This window comes from Nerophis lumbriciformis, linkage group LG06, assembly GCF_033978685.3.
Source record: "Nerophis lumbriciformis linkage group LG06, RoL_Nlum_v2.1, whole genome shotgun sequence".
Taxonomy (NCBI): domain Eukaryota; kingdom Metazoa; phylum Chordata; class Actinopteri; order Syngnathiformes; family Syngnathidae; genus Nerophis; species Nerophis lumbriciformis.
Genome location: NC_084553.2, coordinates 23,623,451 through 23,643,456, shown reverse-complemented (window position 1 = coordinate 23,643,456; position 20,006 = coordinate 23,623,451). Strand labels below are relative to the sequence as shown.

The following is a 20,006-nucleotide window of genomic DNA, read 5'->3' as shown; positions in this document are numbered from 1 at the left end:
TCACTTTTAAGAACTAGAACCATTAAATGCTTGGAGAGCAAAATTAACTTTTCTATTTAATGCAATCATCAAGAATGCAACATGCAAAAAGAGAAGTGGCTTTATATATAAAAAAATAAATAATCCAATGTGTTTATTGAAAATTGCTCAATTAATTGGATTTTACAAACCTGCTAAAGCATGTGTGGAAGTGGGAGGGGGGCTGTATGGTTGTGTGGGTGCTTTATATATTAGTGTTAGATATTACTTTCAGTGCTGATGAGAGGAATCCTCGTCATGGACTTGATTTTAATTTATACATTACATTTGATGATCATTTGGGTCCAAGCGCTGTTTTTTAATAAATAAACATTTAACACAAAAATGTGAGTACCGGGTGCCGTGCATAGGAGGGATATTTTTGGGCACCCTGCTATTTAGCTGTCAAATAGAAACTCCACCACTAATCAATGCTGGAAAACATTCACATTAATTCCTCTATGTTAATAAGTGTGTGAGAGAAAACGTGAAGTGCTGTGATCATGGCTGTTGTGTGATTTAGTAAATTAATGGCTGTCTGAATCTACAAGGACAAAAACAGACTAATAGGATCCACACGAATGCATTATTCATTTGCAGTGAAGCCAAGTGTCTTGTATAGACACCAAAACTTTATTTCATCGTAAACGACTGACGGTGCTTAGCCTGAACAAAAATGGGGGATATCAAAGAAACTAACAAATTACATTACAAAATCAAGCCTGTGACTGACACTTGCAGTACTTTGCACCAAAGCTGTAGATACTTGAAGTGTATGAGTGGGTGGGAATATCCTCATATTTAACAGTGCATTATAATTTCACTTTTGAAAAATGATTACTTGAGGCAACCAAACAAAAAAGGCGAGAGCGTCATTAATTTCTACAGTTGGGCATTTTCCTTTTTAAAAAGTCAAGTTAATTATTGAATCTCAAGTTTGTTTACAGATATGCCTGTTGGGGATACACACACATTCTGTTTACTGTAGTGTAAGACCAAAGGTCAGTAATTATTTTTGTTTTGATATGTTCAATGCGGTATGAATTCAACAAATATTACTTCCAGGATAAATGAGTAAACTAAATGAGTGCATTATAATACCACTCATTACATTTTGGACACAATTAGTGGATAAATGAAACCTTCTGTAAAGATGCATTATATTTCACCATGCAGTAATAGCAATCACAGTACTTGAGATACGTTGAAGTAATTGTTGCGTATTAAAGATTAAACATCCACTTTCCCGCTGTTAAGTTTGTCAATGTGCTGTTGTTCGACTTGGTTAAGCCACAATAGAAGCTGTATATCCCTTTTCAATTGGCCCATTTCCTTTCTGCAGGAGACTCAGCCATGCTGACCAAGGCCTACTGTGCAAAGACAGAGAACTTTGTCTCTCATGAGGGACTCAGCTCTTTGGCTCCCCTCCCTAGAGGAAGCTCACAACCAAAATAGCAAAGAAGGAAAATGAGCCCTACTTTGGTTATCAATGAATAGCATCGCTCTTGATCCTTTTTAGTCATTTTTTTAATTTCACGTCAGTATACAATAGTGTATATACATCAACTAGTTATTGCTCTTTCCTGTATCATACTTATAACACTATGAAAACAATGTCCCAACAAATGCATATACACTTTTGTTCAATTTTAAAGTCTGCTTATCATTATAATTTGATGCTATGCCACTGATAATGTACCATTATAGCCTATTAAGCACTGTACTGGTGCAGACAAAAATGATCACAGGTTACTTCCAAAAGGAGAAGGCATTTGTCAGATCATTTTAATCATTGCCACTCAGACTTTGCAATGCAACAAAACACATCTTTTTTTTCATTTCTTCTTACATGCTCATCTCATCCCCTGGCACATGTAGTGTTATTGAACAAGGTGGGGAAAAAGAAAAGCACTAAGGGGAAGGAGACATTTGTCTAATCACTGCTGATGAAAGTGTCTCTTTGTTCACATAGCAACCCACAAAAGACTTATCATCATATGTTTGACATGCATGATTGTAGAGAGGAAAAAAACAATGCAAATGTGTTAATAGGTTGCATCTGCACTCGTCATGTCTAGGCAGATCTCCTATCTGGATGGCTGATGTACCTGCGACTTACAGAACAAGCTTGCGATGTGCACTGAAATCATTAGCGAGTCACAGAGGCTGTCTGTGCCCAGGGTGTGAGTTACACTTCAACTATTTTGATCCTTGGTCAGATGACACCGGCTCTTTGTGAGGTAGTGTGTGTGGAGAATGTTGGAGCTAGGGCAGCGATCCTGACCTGGCACCATCCCCCGAGTGCATAATAGCCACGGTTCTGCTTAATTTTGATCTGCTCAGTCATACAATATGAAGTTTGATTGTTTCCTGCCCCGATAATCCTGACTGAGATTGCCTATTATTTATTCAATTGAATGGGAGGCGCCGCAGCTCACTGACAAATATAGCAACATTAATGGCCTCTGCCTTCTTATGTGTCAATGTTTCACCATCACTGCACCTATCCAAATACCGGGGTGTCACATAAAACAGTTAAACTGATACTACCGCTACTTTTTTTCACACAACAAAACACATGGCCATTTCTCAACTAGTGGTATTATTGATATGATTTCAAATGTAGTTGACGAGGTCTACCTAACACTAGTAATTGAACGTGTGTAAGGACAAACACGCCTCTGTGCAACTCTGGCTGTGATGTGTCTCTAAGAAACACCCATTTCCTCCTATCAAGGAGTTCCTGTGCAGCCAGAACTCCAGGATCACAATGGGTGTTTTGTGCTGCGCGGGTGCAGGGGGATACACTGAACAGCTGAAACCCAGGAAGATGGCCCCTGGAATGCTACCCAGCAGTTGCTACTGTTGACTAATCGGAATATGAGAACTGGGGAAGGTGATCTTGAATGCAAAGAATGGCACATTGAAGAAGCAGCTGCTTGTTTTGTCATCTGAACGATGAAGACAGCAGCAGAAAGGGGTTCCCATTTTGAAAGCGGCAACACAATCTATATCTTAGCTTGTGTAAAGTGAAACCTGCATTGGCTCCCGTCATCCTACTGGGACTAGTCTGTCTGTGTTGTGTGAGGGATCTGCTTTGGAACAGATAGTAAATACATAATTCAGGAGGGGACCGGGCACTCTGTTTAGCCCATACACACTCCGTTTAGCCCTGGGCTCTGATCTCAGCCTGGCACAAGGAGCAACTTTGTCACCAGAGAGTGAGGCTGGGAGGGAGATAAAAATCACTGGGGCGGGGAAATATTACATTAAGTGAAGTTGACATAACTGTCAAAAAGGATGGAACAAGAACTAGAAAGACAACATTTAAGATGAAGGATGGTAAGGTGAGATAAGAGGAAAGGTGAGTGGTTGGGTGCATTTATTTTTTTTAAATTCACAAGTAAGACTGGCAGGCTGCCCGAGCCGTACAGCTGAAAAATCTATGTAACGTCTGGCCACAGGGTGACAAGAGGGTTGATTGGCAGAGAGCAGAGAGCGGCTTTTGATCATATGTCCTAACAAGCGGTTCCAGCTCATGTCTCTTCAGCCTGAACAGATCTACATTACCTATTCAAACAAAAGTGACAGACCAGAGCACCGCTCCACTGGGCTCGTGCACCATTCCACAGGCCAAGACAGAACACACACATACACAAGTGCTGTAAGCCGGCCACACACACACACACACACACACACACACACACACACACACTTACACACACAGAACTAAAGGTATAGTATATTATAATTTGTTTTAATTAAATAGATTACTTGCAACAAAAAAAAGTTGCTAGTTGGGATTTAAGTGATGAAATGATCAGCATATAATTAAAGGGGATGTGAAAATGCCTGACTGATATTTGGCCAGTGTAGGCCTGTGAGTCATGCCAGAAAGGTCCCGGCCTCAGCAGCGGGACGCGGCACCCAGAGGAAACGCAGACAGCGATGCGGCTGAAGAAGGCCTCAAAATCTGCAACCAAGGCAACTGGATTTCCGAACCCTCATTGCATATGCATGGAGTCAGAGGCTCATGCTCAGATCATTATAACAAAGATTCCTATTAATTAGGTGGGATAAAGAAGAACCAGATGACACGGCAGCTGGGATAAGATGAGAGGGGAGAAGGGAGGGAAGTAAAAAAGGAGGGGAGAAAGTGCATGAGTCTGTCTGGGGGAAGGGAAGGAGTAATAATCATATGATAACTTATACAGACTGCATTTGAAGTAATATACGTTTACACTTTTACGTTATTTTTCCAAAAATAAACCTGCTGGTGCCATATGGCACCTCGAGGTGATAGGTGTTGACTCAGCAGGGGTCACGACACTGATAGAGAAAGTGTCAAGAGTTGATCAGTGCTAATCAGACCATGGGTTAAGAGCCCACCCTAGTCCCTTCCTAAGCTTTCACCCATCCTTGGATCTCATTATATGCCTCTAGTAATAGAGGATAATAACCCGGGACTGCGCACACATTGCTGATCACTCATTATATATTATACAGTGATAATACACAACCTCACCAGTGGGATTACGCAAACAAATATACAATATTGTGTTTAATATGGACAGTAAACAGCACCAATGCCTACTGATGTTTACAGTCAATTTCAAGGAGTTTCCTTTTCTCAAATACGTTTTATTGTTTTACTGAGTTAGCCTAACTGTTAAATAATACAGATGTTAAAATACCAGTCCACTGGTCTGCAATGTTCTTGATGTTATTGGGGTATGCAACTTAAAGCGAAAGATTCTAAAAGTTTAATTTAAAGCACTGTCTTCCTGTGAACACTTACACTGGTAGGTTGCTCGTTGACTCATTAGTCATGTTTTCACAACAGTTTCTTGGGAATTGGGACACAAGGCTTTTATTAGCGATGACAAACAAGTCAATCAGTAACCTCATAAAAAAAACATTTTTTTAGCATCATAGATTAACCTCTTTAAATTTAAGGTTTGTGGCATTCATCAAGTAGATAATGTGTCTAAAAGAAAGGCCACAACAGGCAACTAGGAGTGTATAATTACTCATCCTTGCCTTTGGTATGATCGTAAAGATTCAACATTTTATTTATTTGTTTTATTTCAGTGTATTGGTTCATACTTTAATGTTGATATTAAACTGGTATAAAACTTGCAAGTGAATCAAAGCAAAGTCACCTTGACTGTTTTCAACTGTGGCTATTTTCTTCTTCCTCTCTTGTACTTTCAGCGTTGTAAATTCATAGATCGGCTCACAGCATTAAATATTTTTTTAAAGCACAAGGAAGAAGACAGTGTTTAACATCAGCAGCACTTTTTGTCCTTATGATGTTCTTTCGACTTTGTGGACAATGAACTTTCCTGACCAGGCAAGGGAATCCCGGGAAGAATGGTAGCAGATGGTGAAGTGTCTCGGAGGACCTCGGTAAACCCGATCAGACAGACACCAAAGCAACAGAATTGGACACAACAGTTGTCATGCTTAGATAAGCGGTATATTTAGCTCATCTGTTGCTTGCAGCACATTAGCAGTGTCATTAAGACAACAAATGGCTTCTCTAACCTTCCTGTGCGCTCTAAAGCCTGCCCTTTTACATTTTCAACCACATCTCTTTCAATAAACAATAAAGTAAGAATTTGATTTAGCTAGTTTCAGTAACATTCCCTTCTTTTTTACTCAAGAGGGCTTTAACCTCCATTTTACAGTAATCACTGATCATCAAGACTGAAGCTTCCCAGAGGGCTCTCAGAAACTGAGAGTCTCTCAGTTCCTGCAGCCTGGGAACAACATTCTGAACTTTGTGCCTCTCTTGTCTTCTGCCATGTCTCCTTCTTAGAAAGTAATTTCCTCCTACCGGGGAGTTTATTTTGGTGGCAGTGGTACCCAGTGCATGAGGCAGACCAAGTCTCTATTATTAACAGGAGATTAAAACAGCTGTATGGCACTCCAAAGAACTCTCTCTAACATACGGCTCTGGATTACAAGATCCACTTGACCATTTAAATTACTGCACCAACCAGGCTTCACCAGCTGGTGTTCATTACCATAATGTCACAGAGTCAGACAACATGAACAAACTTGGTGAAAAGCAAAGATATGTGTGTAGAAGAAGGACTTTCTTTCTTTTAATTTCTTTTACCATTTTAAAATGTACATTTTCAATTGTTAATATATAGGTACTCTGATCAATAAATGCAGAATGATCTCTCTTGGAACTAGAAACAATAAATCCTGTATCACCACAATTCATAGTAAATGTCCGGTGATGGTGTAATACAAACATCATCCAGACAAACGCTTAAAAAAACTAAGTGGAAAATTATTTTTAGGCTAACAGAGGTCTAATGTATTCATCTCATGAAGTGCTTATGCTAAAAGCTCCCTAGACACTGAATGAGACACATGCATTCCCAAGGGGTTTCAACATTTGATTGGATGTAGTTATATTACTAGAGCACTAATTAAGAAGGGGGATGTGTTACTGCTGCTCGTTCAAATATTAGTTTTTTCCTCTACCATATTCTTGATAGACTGCAGGCTGTGGGAGGCAAACATGGTGAGATGTCTTTCAGATAGGACATGGATTTGCATTGGGTTGTAGGAATGAGATCAACATTGTTAACAGTTTTGTTTGTGCGTAGCATCTTTGACTATGCAGAAAGCAAATTTTTCAAAAAGAGGATCACAATTAGTATGCTTGTGACACAATGGAGAGAAATGATCAGATTTCAAAGAAAGGAAGGGCATTTGGAAAGAGACATTCCATTTTCTTATTTCAAGAGTACAAACAGAGGACAAGAGAACCCTACCGTCTTGCTCTGTCTTTGTCATCTCCTCCAGTTTCTTCTGCTTCAGTGTGTCCACAACGTCTGCCAGGCTTCCTTTGCGGCGCTCGGGAGTTCCAAATGCTGATGCGCTCAGCAGGTCACCTCGCTCCCGGGCCCCCTCCTCAGGCTTGTGCGGAGAGGTGGAATTGTTGCGGAAGGAGTACAGGGAACATACTTTATTGCTGTCAGATTCCTGCATGTCAAACAAAGAGCCCAGAACGACAAGGGATAAGTAAGTGTCTTCTGGAGCTTTTAGGCATAAACTGCAATTCCAACACATAGTGATTTGGCCCCATCAAAGGGATTTCATACAGCAGCGCCTTGTGTTTTCAATAAAACTACCTGGACTTTAAATAGGATTTGATGTGAAAAATGGAGATACACTGACAGGTAAGCTTGCGTAGGATATATTTATAATACGCATCGGCTTCATCTGCCAACACTACACAGAGAAACCTCCCGGCTGTAATTTCTCAAATTGCTCTTGAGTGTGCATTTGTGTTCAGGTGACTGCTGTGTAATTTGTTAATTTTCTCGTAGAGACCTATTCTCAGCTGAGTGTCTGGAGCCCTCGTAAATCTACGTCCTGTCTCAAGCCGTTGTTGTTTTTGGATCCCACCTGTGCATGGTTTAGTATTTAACTTAAGTTCTTGTCTCTAGCTAGATGGCTGAGTGCTCCCTGTGCACAAGCACACATACAGTAAAGGGAGCCGGGAAGAATGGGACGCAGCTTGAATGGCAGCTAAAGAGACGGGCAGCAATACGCTGCAGATGTTATAGTCGGCACACGGGCCATCGCTGGGCGCTGCGTCTGACAGAAGGTGGTGTTAATTATGGTTTGTGTAGCAGAAGGTCGCTAAGCAGCAGAGAGCCGCTGCCTTTAACAGGGGAACAGTTAGGTCTGATACATTTGCCCTCAAAGTAAGAAGAAAAACGATTCTCACAACTGTATTCAACATACACTATTCACCTAAAGTGAGAAATGTGAGCTTTAACCAACAGCAGTGTGATTACAGGGAGAAATGCAACCATGTTAAATGACAAAATCATGTCTGAAGCCCAAATAAAAAGACTGAAATGCGCTAAAGTGGACGGCGACAATTCTTCATCCCAGTGCGTCATGTGGAGCCCCAGGCAGAGTTGCAGCGATGTGTGGGGTGGTTTGGTACCAAGCGCCAGGGTGGCACGATTGACCGGGTCCGCTGTGCACCTCCCAACCCTGTGTTAGATGATTATGCAGCGTGGCAGAGACAGTGGAGAGTGCTTGAGGCTAGTGGAGGAGTGCTGGGTTAATCAGCTGGCGCTGGTTCAGGGCACAGCCCACACAGACGCATGGCACAGCAATGGAGTCAGGTAATCAGCACAGCCAGGAAACATTCTCATTCCTTTTGCCTTATGTGTTTCTATTTTTTTTCTTCTGTCTCAGCCCATGCTGTCATTTGTTAGTTGTCTCTCACGTAACTTTGTTATACATTTCAATTCTCACCTTAAATCATTACCCTTTCTGAATCACATCATCCTAATTTTTCCAAGAAATTATGCATTTAACCATTTATATCAGCATTGGTATCTGTTGAACTAATTTTTTTTTCATTTTCAGTTCCTTATCTTTTTTATGTTACCTTAGAAGCCATGTTTTCCTTCCTTTTAAACTGATATGATAGTCTTGTTATGCCAATAAGGATATACAGGTACAGTTTTTATCCCAGCGTCATTGATAATGTTCCCTCCCCATTAGTTTACATGTACAAACCTATACTTCTAAAACTGAACCTATTCCTGGGCCTGTGTGTGTGCATGTGTGATGTGCTGCAATCCTGCAGTGTTGCGGGTCTTTGCAACAAACTGCAAAGCTACCTCAGAGGCCCTCTGAGAGTTCATACCGTGCTCGCGTCTGTCAAAGACAACCACCTGCCTTCTGTGTGCTTATAGCTCACAAATGTTTGTGCCGGTCTCAACTCTGCTAACATCAAAGTAGCTAAGGACTTAGAGCATACAGCATCTGAAGAGTGGCTGCAGATTTATCTCACCAACACTACAAGCTGGTAAACAACATCCAGTGACCAAGGACAAGACATGCTTCTATTATAGCAGCAAGAATGCAAGCTCAAGGGAAGCAGAAAAGGGCTAAGTTCCGCTCTTCTGGACATTATGCAGTTGGGATTTGGGTTATCGTTAATGCTGAAGGAATTGAGTTAGAGGTCTTGTTTATTCTAAGAATAGAATATGCTTTAGTGTTTGGCAGGGTTGCTTATGTGAAGACCTCAGAGGTTTTTATTATTCCATGGGGCTGCAGCTATGCACAGAATATCAGCTTCTTTGTGCAGGGCAGGGACAATGAGTGCCTACTGAGACCAGATCTTCAATGCCAAGGGGAGCATGCAGAACTGTAGGGTACACTTGTGAGTCTAAAATTAAAAGTCTGAAGCATTGAAAGCTGTGGTTTGGCCATGCTTTTTGAGGGCCCACAGGACCAGGGGCTTGGACTGTTATTCTTATTTTGAGAACCAGGATCCTCTGTTGAGGGTATTTGTTTTGTTTGTTGTTCAGAAAAAAACAACCCTCTTATACAAATTACAAGTGTCTACTGCAGTGGACGCTAGCCACTGCAGCTAGAGGTTAAAATGTCCATGTATTGAACAGCCTCTTTTCACAATGGTCCAAGTTGGACCAACAGGAGCGCTTTAGTGTTTTTTATCAAATTGTTGTAAATATGTTATTCCCTCCCAAATTCTGAACTGAACCTAGGTGCCAGTCAGTTGTCCCAATCTGTAAGATTGGGACCCCGCCATTTTGAATAGCCCTTGTATATAGCATGTATTACTTTTTATCTACTGTGTATATTTTTCCGCCCAAAAATATAATGTTTACTAATTATATTTCATTATTTTTCACATAAAATCCTATTGATTGATAAAGTGAACAGTCACCTTTATAATGTCCATCCATGCATTTTCTACCGCTTGTCCCTTTCGGGGTCGCGGGGGTGTGCTGGATCCTATCCCAGCTGCATTCGGGCGGAAGGCTGGGTACACCCTGGATAAGTTGCCACCTCATCGCAGACATTAATAATCTGAATGTATTAAATGTATTAAAGAACTGACATGAGGGGATTTACCCCTCAGCAGGTATCTGGAAGGTCCCCAATAAGATGAATGGGAATGGGGCATAGGATTAAAGACATAAGCTTGTTTTAGACAGAAGGTGAACAGAGGGGCTGCATATTATATACATATATATATATACATATATATATATATATATATATATATATATATATATATATATATATATATATATATATATATATATATATATATATATATATATATATATAAAAAACAATACTCTACATAAAATAATGTACAATGTTATATGTACACAATAAACAACTTTGATTTATTTCCTGGCGTGTCTTGCATTTCCTCACCATGCGTTGTTGTGCAGACATCAAGCTGTCCCAGTCACTCTCTGGAGGTACACTGCTTAGCGGCTGAATTTCATCGGGGTGGGCTTTCCCATGGAGCAGATTGTGCAGCGGCAACTGCGGTGGGCAGTGGGCGTCAGTGTTCTCCTCTTTTTCCCAAGACAAGTGATCCTGGCTCATGGCATCATCTCCATCGACCACAGAGGCAAAAGGAGACGTGGCTTGCTTGGAAGACATGACTCTGCTGTGGAGTCAGAAAACATAAAACAAAATACAACTACATCAGTGTTTCTTAACCATAGGCCCATTGTTGGGCCGTGAGTGCCCGTTAAAAGGCCGCCAACAATTATCTGTTCCTCAGCTGTTGTCCACATGGGCCATAGAAATACTCACTTGTAATACATTTGTCCACCACTTTTGTCAGTAATGACAACAATCTAAAAAAGAGGAGTGTCTTTAGCGCAAAAATTATGACTAAAGTGGTGAAGCTGTATTTTCATTCGCACTTAAATTTTATTTACAGTTGATTTATGTTTATTATTATTATTATTCATTATAAAATTAGTTGGAATTTATTTTTGCACTGCGTACATTCATTTTTTACAAGTTTTTATGAGACCCTTCCTTTGCAGTATATTTTATTAGTATTTATTTTTGCAATCAGCTTGACCTAGGCTTTGATAATAATCTTGGTGATTGGTTTCAAACCATTTAACAAGGTTGTAAATTGTAAGTAGGTTAGATAGGATTATTGAATGTGATTGAAATCAAGAGTAAGATTACTAATCCGGAGTTGATATTTTAGTTGGCCGCAGGCCCTTCTGTAGTGGAAAAGTTGGGCCCCGATGTCAAAAAGGTTAAGAACCCCTGTACTACATTTTATTTGGATGGGGGATGCACAAAAGCAGTTTTGCTTTCCCAATGACGTACGGGAAATTGCCTTTAGCAGTTTGTAACTAAAGGAGGTGCCCCTGTGCAAAAATGTTCAACCTGACTGTTATGGCTAAAGCGTAAAGGGTCTGCAGCAGGCTGTGGGGTCTCTAATCTTTTGTTTAATGCAGATGGATGGCTTGATCTCAGGCTGGAACTGTGCCTGTTTGGAGCCTGGGCCAAACTTCAAGATATTCACTCAAGCAGTGGGTCAGCCAGACAGTGGGGCTATCAGCCAGAAAAAAAAATCACAAATAATTTAACCCTCATGCATAAAGATGAACAAAGTTGCCATTTTTTGTTTATTTTTATTTTTATTAATCCCATAGTAAAGCAGACTATGCTGCAGTGGTGCGCAAATAATTGTTTACACTTAAAAGGATTATATTACCGTAATTTACAGACTATTATAATGCTACTTTTTCGCATGCTTTGAACGCTGCACTTTGTAAAAAGCTGTGGCTAATTTATGGCTATTTCTGGGTTTTTTAGCTTCACATGCCGCCAATAAATTTAGCCCAGTCACATCAGACCAATTAAATTGTCATACGGATCACTGTGGACCATTGAAACGGTTTGCATTAAATCAAACACACTTACACAATTATTCAGTCAACCATTTAGCGTGTCATGGACTCGCCCTTATCAAAACACAACAAAATGCACACGACGCAGCCCCAAAGCTGAGGACAATCGAACCAAAAAATTAAACATTCACCACACAGAATGAAAATCCACCACCACTAACAGGCCCCGAAAGGCAGGACCACTGCGCGCCAAAGAAGACGACTTCAGCGGATTTAGCGCGCAGGCGGAGGACAAGGACAAAGACCGTGCTTAATGGTCTCTCTGGTAAGCTACTGTACGCCTGTAGGCACTGTCTTTTGTTAAATTTGCGAATGAACAAAATCATTATGTACATATTTAATGTTCACATGTGGCTTATAGACTTGTACAGCCAATATATGTACAAAATAACATTTGTAAAAAAAATTAGGTGGGTTCGGCTTATATACAATTAAAAATAAATGATTGAATGAGTTTAGATTACACATATATATATATATATATACACAAATATACACTTATTTATCCAAATGCTTCTGTACATACTGTACGCATGCACACAGATATGTACAGATTGGTGCACTGTCACAGATCAGCCTGAGGAGGGAGAGAGCCTAAATCATTCCTGTGCGTCCTAGCAGCTAAACAAACAAGTGCACTAAGTAAGGAAGATCTGTCTGTCTGTCGGTCATCCCTTACGTCTTTTAGTTAGCTTTAGTTAGGGTGTTGCCTCTTGTGCCTTTAGTGCGACTTCAATTTTAATCAGCCATTAAATTGTTTCCTGTAATTATATCAAATGAAAAGTGATCTCAACATTGAGTACTGTTAATTGAAAATCAAAAAGTTCAGAGTGCACATGTAATGGAAATAACGATGTGTGTGATGGAATTTTGAAGGACACATTCGTGCGGGCATGTATGTGTGTGTGTGTGTGTGTGTGTGTGTGTGTGTGTGTGTGTGTGCTGGGGGACTTTCGACATATTCTGTTGTATTTTTTATTAATGCACCCAAAAAGCCTGAGCTTGGAGTATAACAAACGCCTTGTTCTCAATGGAGTGTGAGAGTGAAACAAAGCACTGCGTTTGTATTACACAGTAAATCAAGTGACATTATTTTACCACTAAAATATTCAGTCTCTCAGGCACTTTTACTTGGAGCTCCAGCCATCAGTCAAGCTGCTGAAGCGTGAGCAAGACAAGGGGATGGAGGAAGAGGAAGGGAGAGAATCCATCCTCCTGTAACATGTGTCTACAGCAATCTTGTTAAAGAATGCAACCCATCTGCGGCAGGCTCCATAACAGTCTTTGTCAGCAGGGGTTAATAATTTATTAGCAGAGCGAGGAGGGCCACGCTCAGGCAGCTAAAGAGTACGGAGAAGTGCCTCTGCCCCACCCCCCTGACAGGCCCCATACAATACCACCTCATATGACTGAAGGGTGAAATAATTCTCAGTGAATATCTAAGGGAAAATCTAGCATTTTACTTTTTATACCACCCAGTGATATGATCTAAAGGGTTTTCTGAGCAGTAGATCAGCGCTGACACAATAAAAGCAATTTATGAGGAGAAAATAAGAAGTTATATTCAGTTCAGTGTGGGTGTACAAATGAATCATATTCTCTCAAATATGTTGTATGTTTTTACATCGACTAAATTCTGGATTCTAGAAGTTAGGTAAACTTATTAAAAAAAATAAGCTCCAACCTTTATACAGCAAATTGAAAAAAACACAGTGAGCTTGAAGTTCATAAATCCTTGACAGGCTGCCATCCCTCATGCTTGATTTCACAACAACAATGGACAGCTAACAAGCCAAACTAATCAATGAGTGCATGAAATACTGTCTTCCCTTCCTACTTTCTCCAAGACAAAGCCCCTGCAGTGATTTTGAAGACGGGGAGGTAGGCATAAGAGGAGGGGGGCCAGCAAGGAAAGAGAAGGGCTCTAAATATAGCTGACAATATTGGCCACATTTGAAGGAGAAGGACTTGTGTTTCATGGTTGCAGGCTCATATGGCCTGGAATGCTTTGACTCATGAATTGTTCCCTGTGATAATGTTTCATCGTCAAGGAAAACAACCTCAGCTTAATTGGCAAATATTAGAAGGGTGTTGTGCACCACTTATCTCAGCGCTCTTCTGACTATCCCCTTTCATTTTTGATGACGGACTTTCACCTGCTGTGTCTTCTCTGTCGCACCATTAACCTTTTAAAGCCAACAATGATAAGTAACTTCACACCAGAATCAACTTAACTCACACTCAATTTGTCCATCACATGACATTCGGTCGTCAAGGTGGGAAACAAGGGAAAGTATTACAGCAGCTGTCAAAACGTATCAAGTTAGAATCAATTATACGTGTCTATAAAATGCACTAGTAGAGTAGCCTCACCTCCCAGGGGGTGATCAAGGGGATGGGTCAAATGCAGAGGACAAATTTCACCACACCTTGTGTGTGTGTGATAATCATTGGTACTTTAACTTTAACTTTAGTTGTACATGCTGCTGCCACGTTCGATTCCTGACACCAAGCTCTTGGAGTAATAACAAGTCTGAATAAATGGGAGGGTTTTGTTTAAAAACTTAGTTAAACAAAACATTAAAGTGACTTACTGTGGTGAGTCCTGATATAGGGAATACCAAAAGACAAATATACACAGGTACATGTATATAAAATATTATAAACACTTGGACCCAATAACAACTAGGCATGCAACGATTGTAGATTATGACTGTACGATTAGGTAATAATCACAGACATTCCTAGATATTTTACTACCAACCACATTGTGAAGTATGCGGACAACACGACAGTAGTGGGCCTAATCCATGACAACAATGACATGGACTACAGGGAGGAGGTGAAACATCTGGTTGACTGGTGCAGAACCAGCAACCTGGTCCTGAATGTCGACAAGACCAAGGAGATCATCGTTGACTTCAGGAAGCACCACGCTCCACTCTACATCAACGGCACAGCGGTGGAGATAGTAAGCAGCACCAAGTTCCTGGGGGTGCAGATAACTGACAATATAAGCTGGTCCCTACACACCGGAGCTCTTGTAAAAAGAGCTCAGCAGCGCATGCACTTTTTGCGTGGGATGAAAAGAGCACAGCTCCCTCCCCCCATTCTCACCACATTCTACAGAGGCACTATAGAGAGCCTGCTGACCAACAGCATCTCTGTCTGGACTGGAGCCTGCAGTGCCTCAGACTGGAAGTCTCTCCAGAGAGTGGTGAGGACGGCTGAAAAGATCATCAGGACTCCTCTTCCTCCTATCCAGGAGATCGCAAAAAGCCGCTGCCTGACCAGGGCTCAGAAAATCTGCAAAGACTCCTCCCACCCCCACCAAGGACTGTTTTCACTGCTGGACTCTAGAAAGATGTTCCGCAGCCTCCGAAGCAGAACCTCCAGGTTCTGTAACAGCTTCTTCCCTCAGGCCGTAAGACTCTTGAACGCATCATAAGTAAATTATCCCCTCAACTCCCCCCAAAATGGATTAACTCGCTGGAATAAAAAAGACAATATAACATGCATCCATAAACGTGGACGCATGTGAAAAAGTGCAATATATTTATCTGTACAGTAATCTATTTATTTATTTATTTATATATATATGTATTTATTTTATATATATATTTATATATTATTTATATATATTTATTTATTTATATATGCACCTTATTGCTTTTTTATCCTGCACTACCATGAGCTTATGTAACGAAATGTCATTCTTATCTGTGCTGTAAAGTTCAAATTTGAATGACAATAAAAAGGAAGTCTAAGTCTAAGTCTAAGTCTATATTTTGATATGTTATTTTTTAATCTCGGAAATAACAGTAATCAAATGATACCCTTAAAATAACAGTACGAAATAATAAATATAAACAGAGTATTATTAATAATACATGAATAATTGTATTATAATGAGATTAAGATTCACTTTATTGATCCCCCAGGGAAAAAAATACTTATGTGGTAATAAACTCGAGTGTCATCAACTATTATCCATACTTATTTATTTATTTTTTTAAATCTATTTTATGCTGTGTTAATAATACTATAACTGGAATTAACATAATTAGATCCCATGGTATAGTGCTGTTATTCTACAAGCTCCTGATGTTGTGTTAGTGCTTTACACTTGCTATATTAATTTACAATGCCTATGGTTTATTCAACAAAAAGAGGAAGAAGTAACCTCTAACATTAAATGATCAATGAATAAAGCCCTAGACAGAAATACCTGTTGCCGTTTGTTTACTCAACGCTAAGCCACCGACCGTAAATTTGTATTTAACTCCCTGACAACTCCATTCTTCATGAAGTAACTTGCCAATAATACAATTTAACATATTTATTATGTCTTACCTTTACTTTGCCATATAAATCTGCACCATACCGGACCTATTAGACCCTTTAGTCGCAACTTTCTTTTTCAAATGGGTGAGCCATCTTCTTCAATGGTCGCCCGCATTTTTTTCAGCACCCGGAATGTTCCCATACAGCTGACTTCAACTTTTATTATCAGAGGAAAAAGTTTGCTGCTTGTCCTGCTGCCAATTTTAAGATAATGTAGCCTACTCGCATGTCTCTCGATATAAGCGTGTGCACCATGCACTGGTGTAACTTTGTTTACATTCCGTCCAGATTGTTCTGAAAATAATCTCCGTTTATAGCAAATGAGGAGGACTGAAACACTTGGTGTTGCGGAGTCTTTGCATTTAAATAACCATGGTATTTCTAATCACGGTTAATAATAAAACCGGTTAATTGTTGCATCCCTAATAACAACCAACATCGGTGCTTCATTTAAATAAATAGCTTGCATTGCATGCTCCTGCTAAAGTATGTGTCTTACCAATTGGTGAAATACACAAAAAATGACATGAAGAAAATAAAAAATAAAAAATATTATTACTAACTTATACAGTAGCAAAGGTTATCTAATGTCATAGATGAAAAAATACACTTTTTGGTAATGTGGGTACTAATAAACCAAAGTGCTATCGCTGTTACGGTCTATCAATCTGCCAGTTTTAGTGTATACTTCCAGCTATTGATTGCCCCAAAATGAGTGTTATTATAAGATCTAATTAAATTAACCACCACACCAGGAAAATACAAAGGGTAATTGTATAAACATTTGGAATACAGTTTGTGAATTGATTACTTAGGGGATTTGAAACGTGTTTGTTTGTGTGAGAGCGAGAGAGAGACAGAGAGAGAGGCAGAGAGAGAGAGAGAGAGAGAGAGAGAGAGAGAGAAGAGAGAGAGAGAGAGAGAGAGAGAGAGAGAGAGAGAGAGAGAGAGAGAGAGAGAGAGAATCATCTGCTCGTTTCCCTTCAGGGGTTCCTCCTGTTCTAACAGGTGTCGTGGTAGGGTTCCTCTGGGTTCTTCACCTGCCATAATGAGATATTACTACCTGACAGCTCCCAGCTGGAGGAGCATTGACACGGAATCCACCGTTTAGCACAATTAAATTATCACCCTCCATTGTGATTGTGTCATGCTGTGCAGCAGCCAGGTTTCTGGGTACATAATCAACTCATAATAAAGGCTATAAACGGCAAACACTTACTCAATGAGTTGCAGGCGCGCACACACATTGTGAGTCATTTTGGTATTCTACGGGAATTTGGGAAAAAAAAGGAAGGCCTTTTTTAGCTTTATGTGATGTGTGTTACAATGTCTTAAATCCTCAATGTAATTAAAGATAATGGCATTCAAATTAAAAAAGATGGTGGGGAAAAAACAGATTTTTCCAACTCCAATGCAATGGCTGGAGAGTTGGTCGTCCAAATTAATTTTACAAAATTGTTCCTCCATTATTGTTGACCTTCCCCTGCAAAAAGTCAACTCAATTACCACGGTACTTCAGTGCCCACTTCACACTCCCTCCTGATACCTTCTCTATTACAGACAGCCTCTGTTAGCACACTGCTAAGACCTAAACGATAGCTTCCCAGCACAAATTAGGTGAGCCACCTGAAGTGCACACTTTACATGTTGAGCCGAGTATTGATAATTACTTTGCAGGGTAAATTATTTGCATTAATATGCGGCAAGAGGAAACGCCTGGTCGCTCACTTTAAACACTTGTGCAGCTGCCATGACAGCGGGGTTGGTGTCCTTGCTCCCTGTGCACGGCAATGGCACACACAGGTGTGAGAGCGCTTAAGTGTTCCTGTCTGACTACTCAGGAAGGGTCGATGAGCACTCACACACTAAATCCCTCCTCGCACTCTCCTTCACTACCTCCTTGCCGATGCTGGTGGCCCCGTTGCTGATCCCAGGACACTTGCTCCGAGCTCGCTGGCAAAACAGTCACATTTTAAAAGAGAATGGGTGGCTACAAAAAGTTACTGTTAATTATTCTTCTCACAACTAAGACGTGTAGTGAAAGTGGTGACTCATCAAATTGCACTAATAGCTCTCTGAACACTTCTTAACCAAATTAATGCTAAAAAATAAAGACTGAGGCCCCGTTTACACTAAGATAAGGATATCCAGGGTAAATCACACCTAACCTTATCCGTGTCCACACACAACAATGACACCGTTTAAGGTCTTTCTGGCGTCACTTCCTGTGTAGAGCGTGGTCTTTCTGGCGTCACTTCCTGTGTGGGCGGGGTCTTTCTGGTGTCACTTCCTTTCCAAACTCACTTTGTAAACGATCAATGAGTCCATACAAAGCTATGTGCCGGAGATTCAAGAATTACACGGATGACTTACCCGTGTAAAAATTGGTCTGAGGAGGGGGACCTTAAGCGCTGGTTTAGTGTGGCTGAAACGGGGCATAAGCTAAATAATTATTAGTTTAAGGGGTTAAACGACTTAGTGTAGACATGGCCTGGAACAAGAAAAATGTATGCGTTTGCCCTCTTACTTTGTTCCTCACCATTTTTCACTGGACCTGCAGAGCGCTGGCAGTCCCAAAGGGCCTTCTGTTTCTGCTGCTGCACTTAGGCAAACCTCACAGAGAGTTCCGGCCGTCAACCAACACAAGCCTATCTGCCGAGCAGTGGAGCTTTGTGGCTTTCCACAGTTGACAGTAAGTTATGAGACCTTTGTGTCCAGGAGAAGGAAAACAGAGATCGGAATTTGGCAGGAGCATAATAATACAGAAATCTCCTGTCCGCAGAACCTGAAATCTAACGGCAACAATCAAGCATTGTTGAGTGAAAGAAAAGCAACGGTGACAGATGAAATATAGAGTTGGGCCAGCTATAAACAAAGCACCATTCAAGCCATGTCCACTCTGTCATGTATTCGTCTGTGCACTGCACTTCAACAAATCCAGTGGAACATCTCGCACAGTTGCCAGAGAAGAGGTGGGGGGGTGCCAAGCATTAATATTGCAATCCCAAGTTACCAAAAAGTTGCACAATACGTGTAAATACGTGGACTGGAGCCTGCAATGCCTCAGACTGGAAGTCTCTACAGAGAGTGGTGAGGACAGCGGAAAAGATCATCAGGACTCTTCTTTCTCCTAACCAGGAGATCGCAAAAAGCCGCTGCCTGACCAGGGCTCAGAAAATCAGCAGAGACTCCTTCCATCCCCACCAAGGACTGTTTTCACTGCTGGACAGTAGAAAGAGGTTCCGCAGCGTCCGTAGCAGATCCTGAGTTCAGTAACAGCTTCTTCCCTCAGGCCATAAGACTCTTGAACGCATCATAATAATCCCCTCAATTACCCCTAAAAATGGATTAACTGGCTGGAATAAAAATACAATACAACATACATCCATAAACGTGGATGCATATGAAAAAGTGCAATATATGTATCTGTACAGTAATCTATTTATTTATATCTGCACCTTATTGCTCTTTTATCCTGCACTACATGAGCTAATGCAACGCAATTTCGTTTTTATCTGTACTGTAAAGTTCAAATTTGAATGACAATAAAAAGGAAGTCCAAGTCTAAGTCTAAGTCTAAGTCTAAGTCTAAAGGTGATATCAATATTTCCAGAGAAATCATAAAATTGAAAGTGTACACACCTAACTCCCTAATTGTTTGCTTGTTTGATAATATTTTTAACTGCTTACACCAAAAGCGCAAGTACTCTTATTTTACCTCTTCGGAACTTTTATCTATTTAAGAGCTTCAAAAAATAGTGCCCAGAAAAGAATATGAGGTAGAGCAGCTGAGTTGTATGTGACACTTCAATTGGAAAATCAAAACAGGGATAATTAATTTGCTCCACCAGCAAGCCATGAGGAAGAGGGGGTCAAGCGAGCTTCTCC

At 40.5% G+C, this 20,006-nt stretch overlaps 1 protein-coding gene across 5 annotated transcripts in view; it reads right to left on the bottom strand.

The window, feature by feature from the left end:
* The window catches only part of sox6 (SRY-box transcription factor 6), a 200,241-nt gene that overhangs the window by 107,859 nt on the left and 72,376 nt on the right, over window positions 1-20,006 (bottom strand). For all 5 annotated transcript variants that reach the window (XM_061963933.1, XM_061963936.1, XM_061963937.1 and 2 more), the window contains 2 exons: window positions 10,261-10,501; window positions 6,813-7,023 (listed from right to left, as the gene is read on the bottom strand). In XM_061963933.1, coding sequence (XP_061819917.1) covers window positions 6,813-7,023; window positions 10,261-10,501 — 452 coding nt within the window. The remainder of the gene's footprint in view (window positions 1-6,812; window positions 7,024-10,260; window positions 10,502-20,006) is intronic.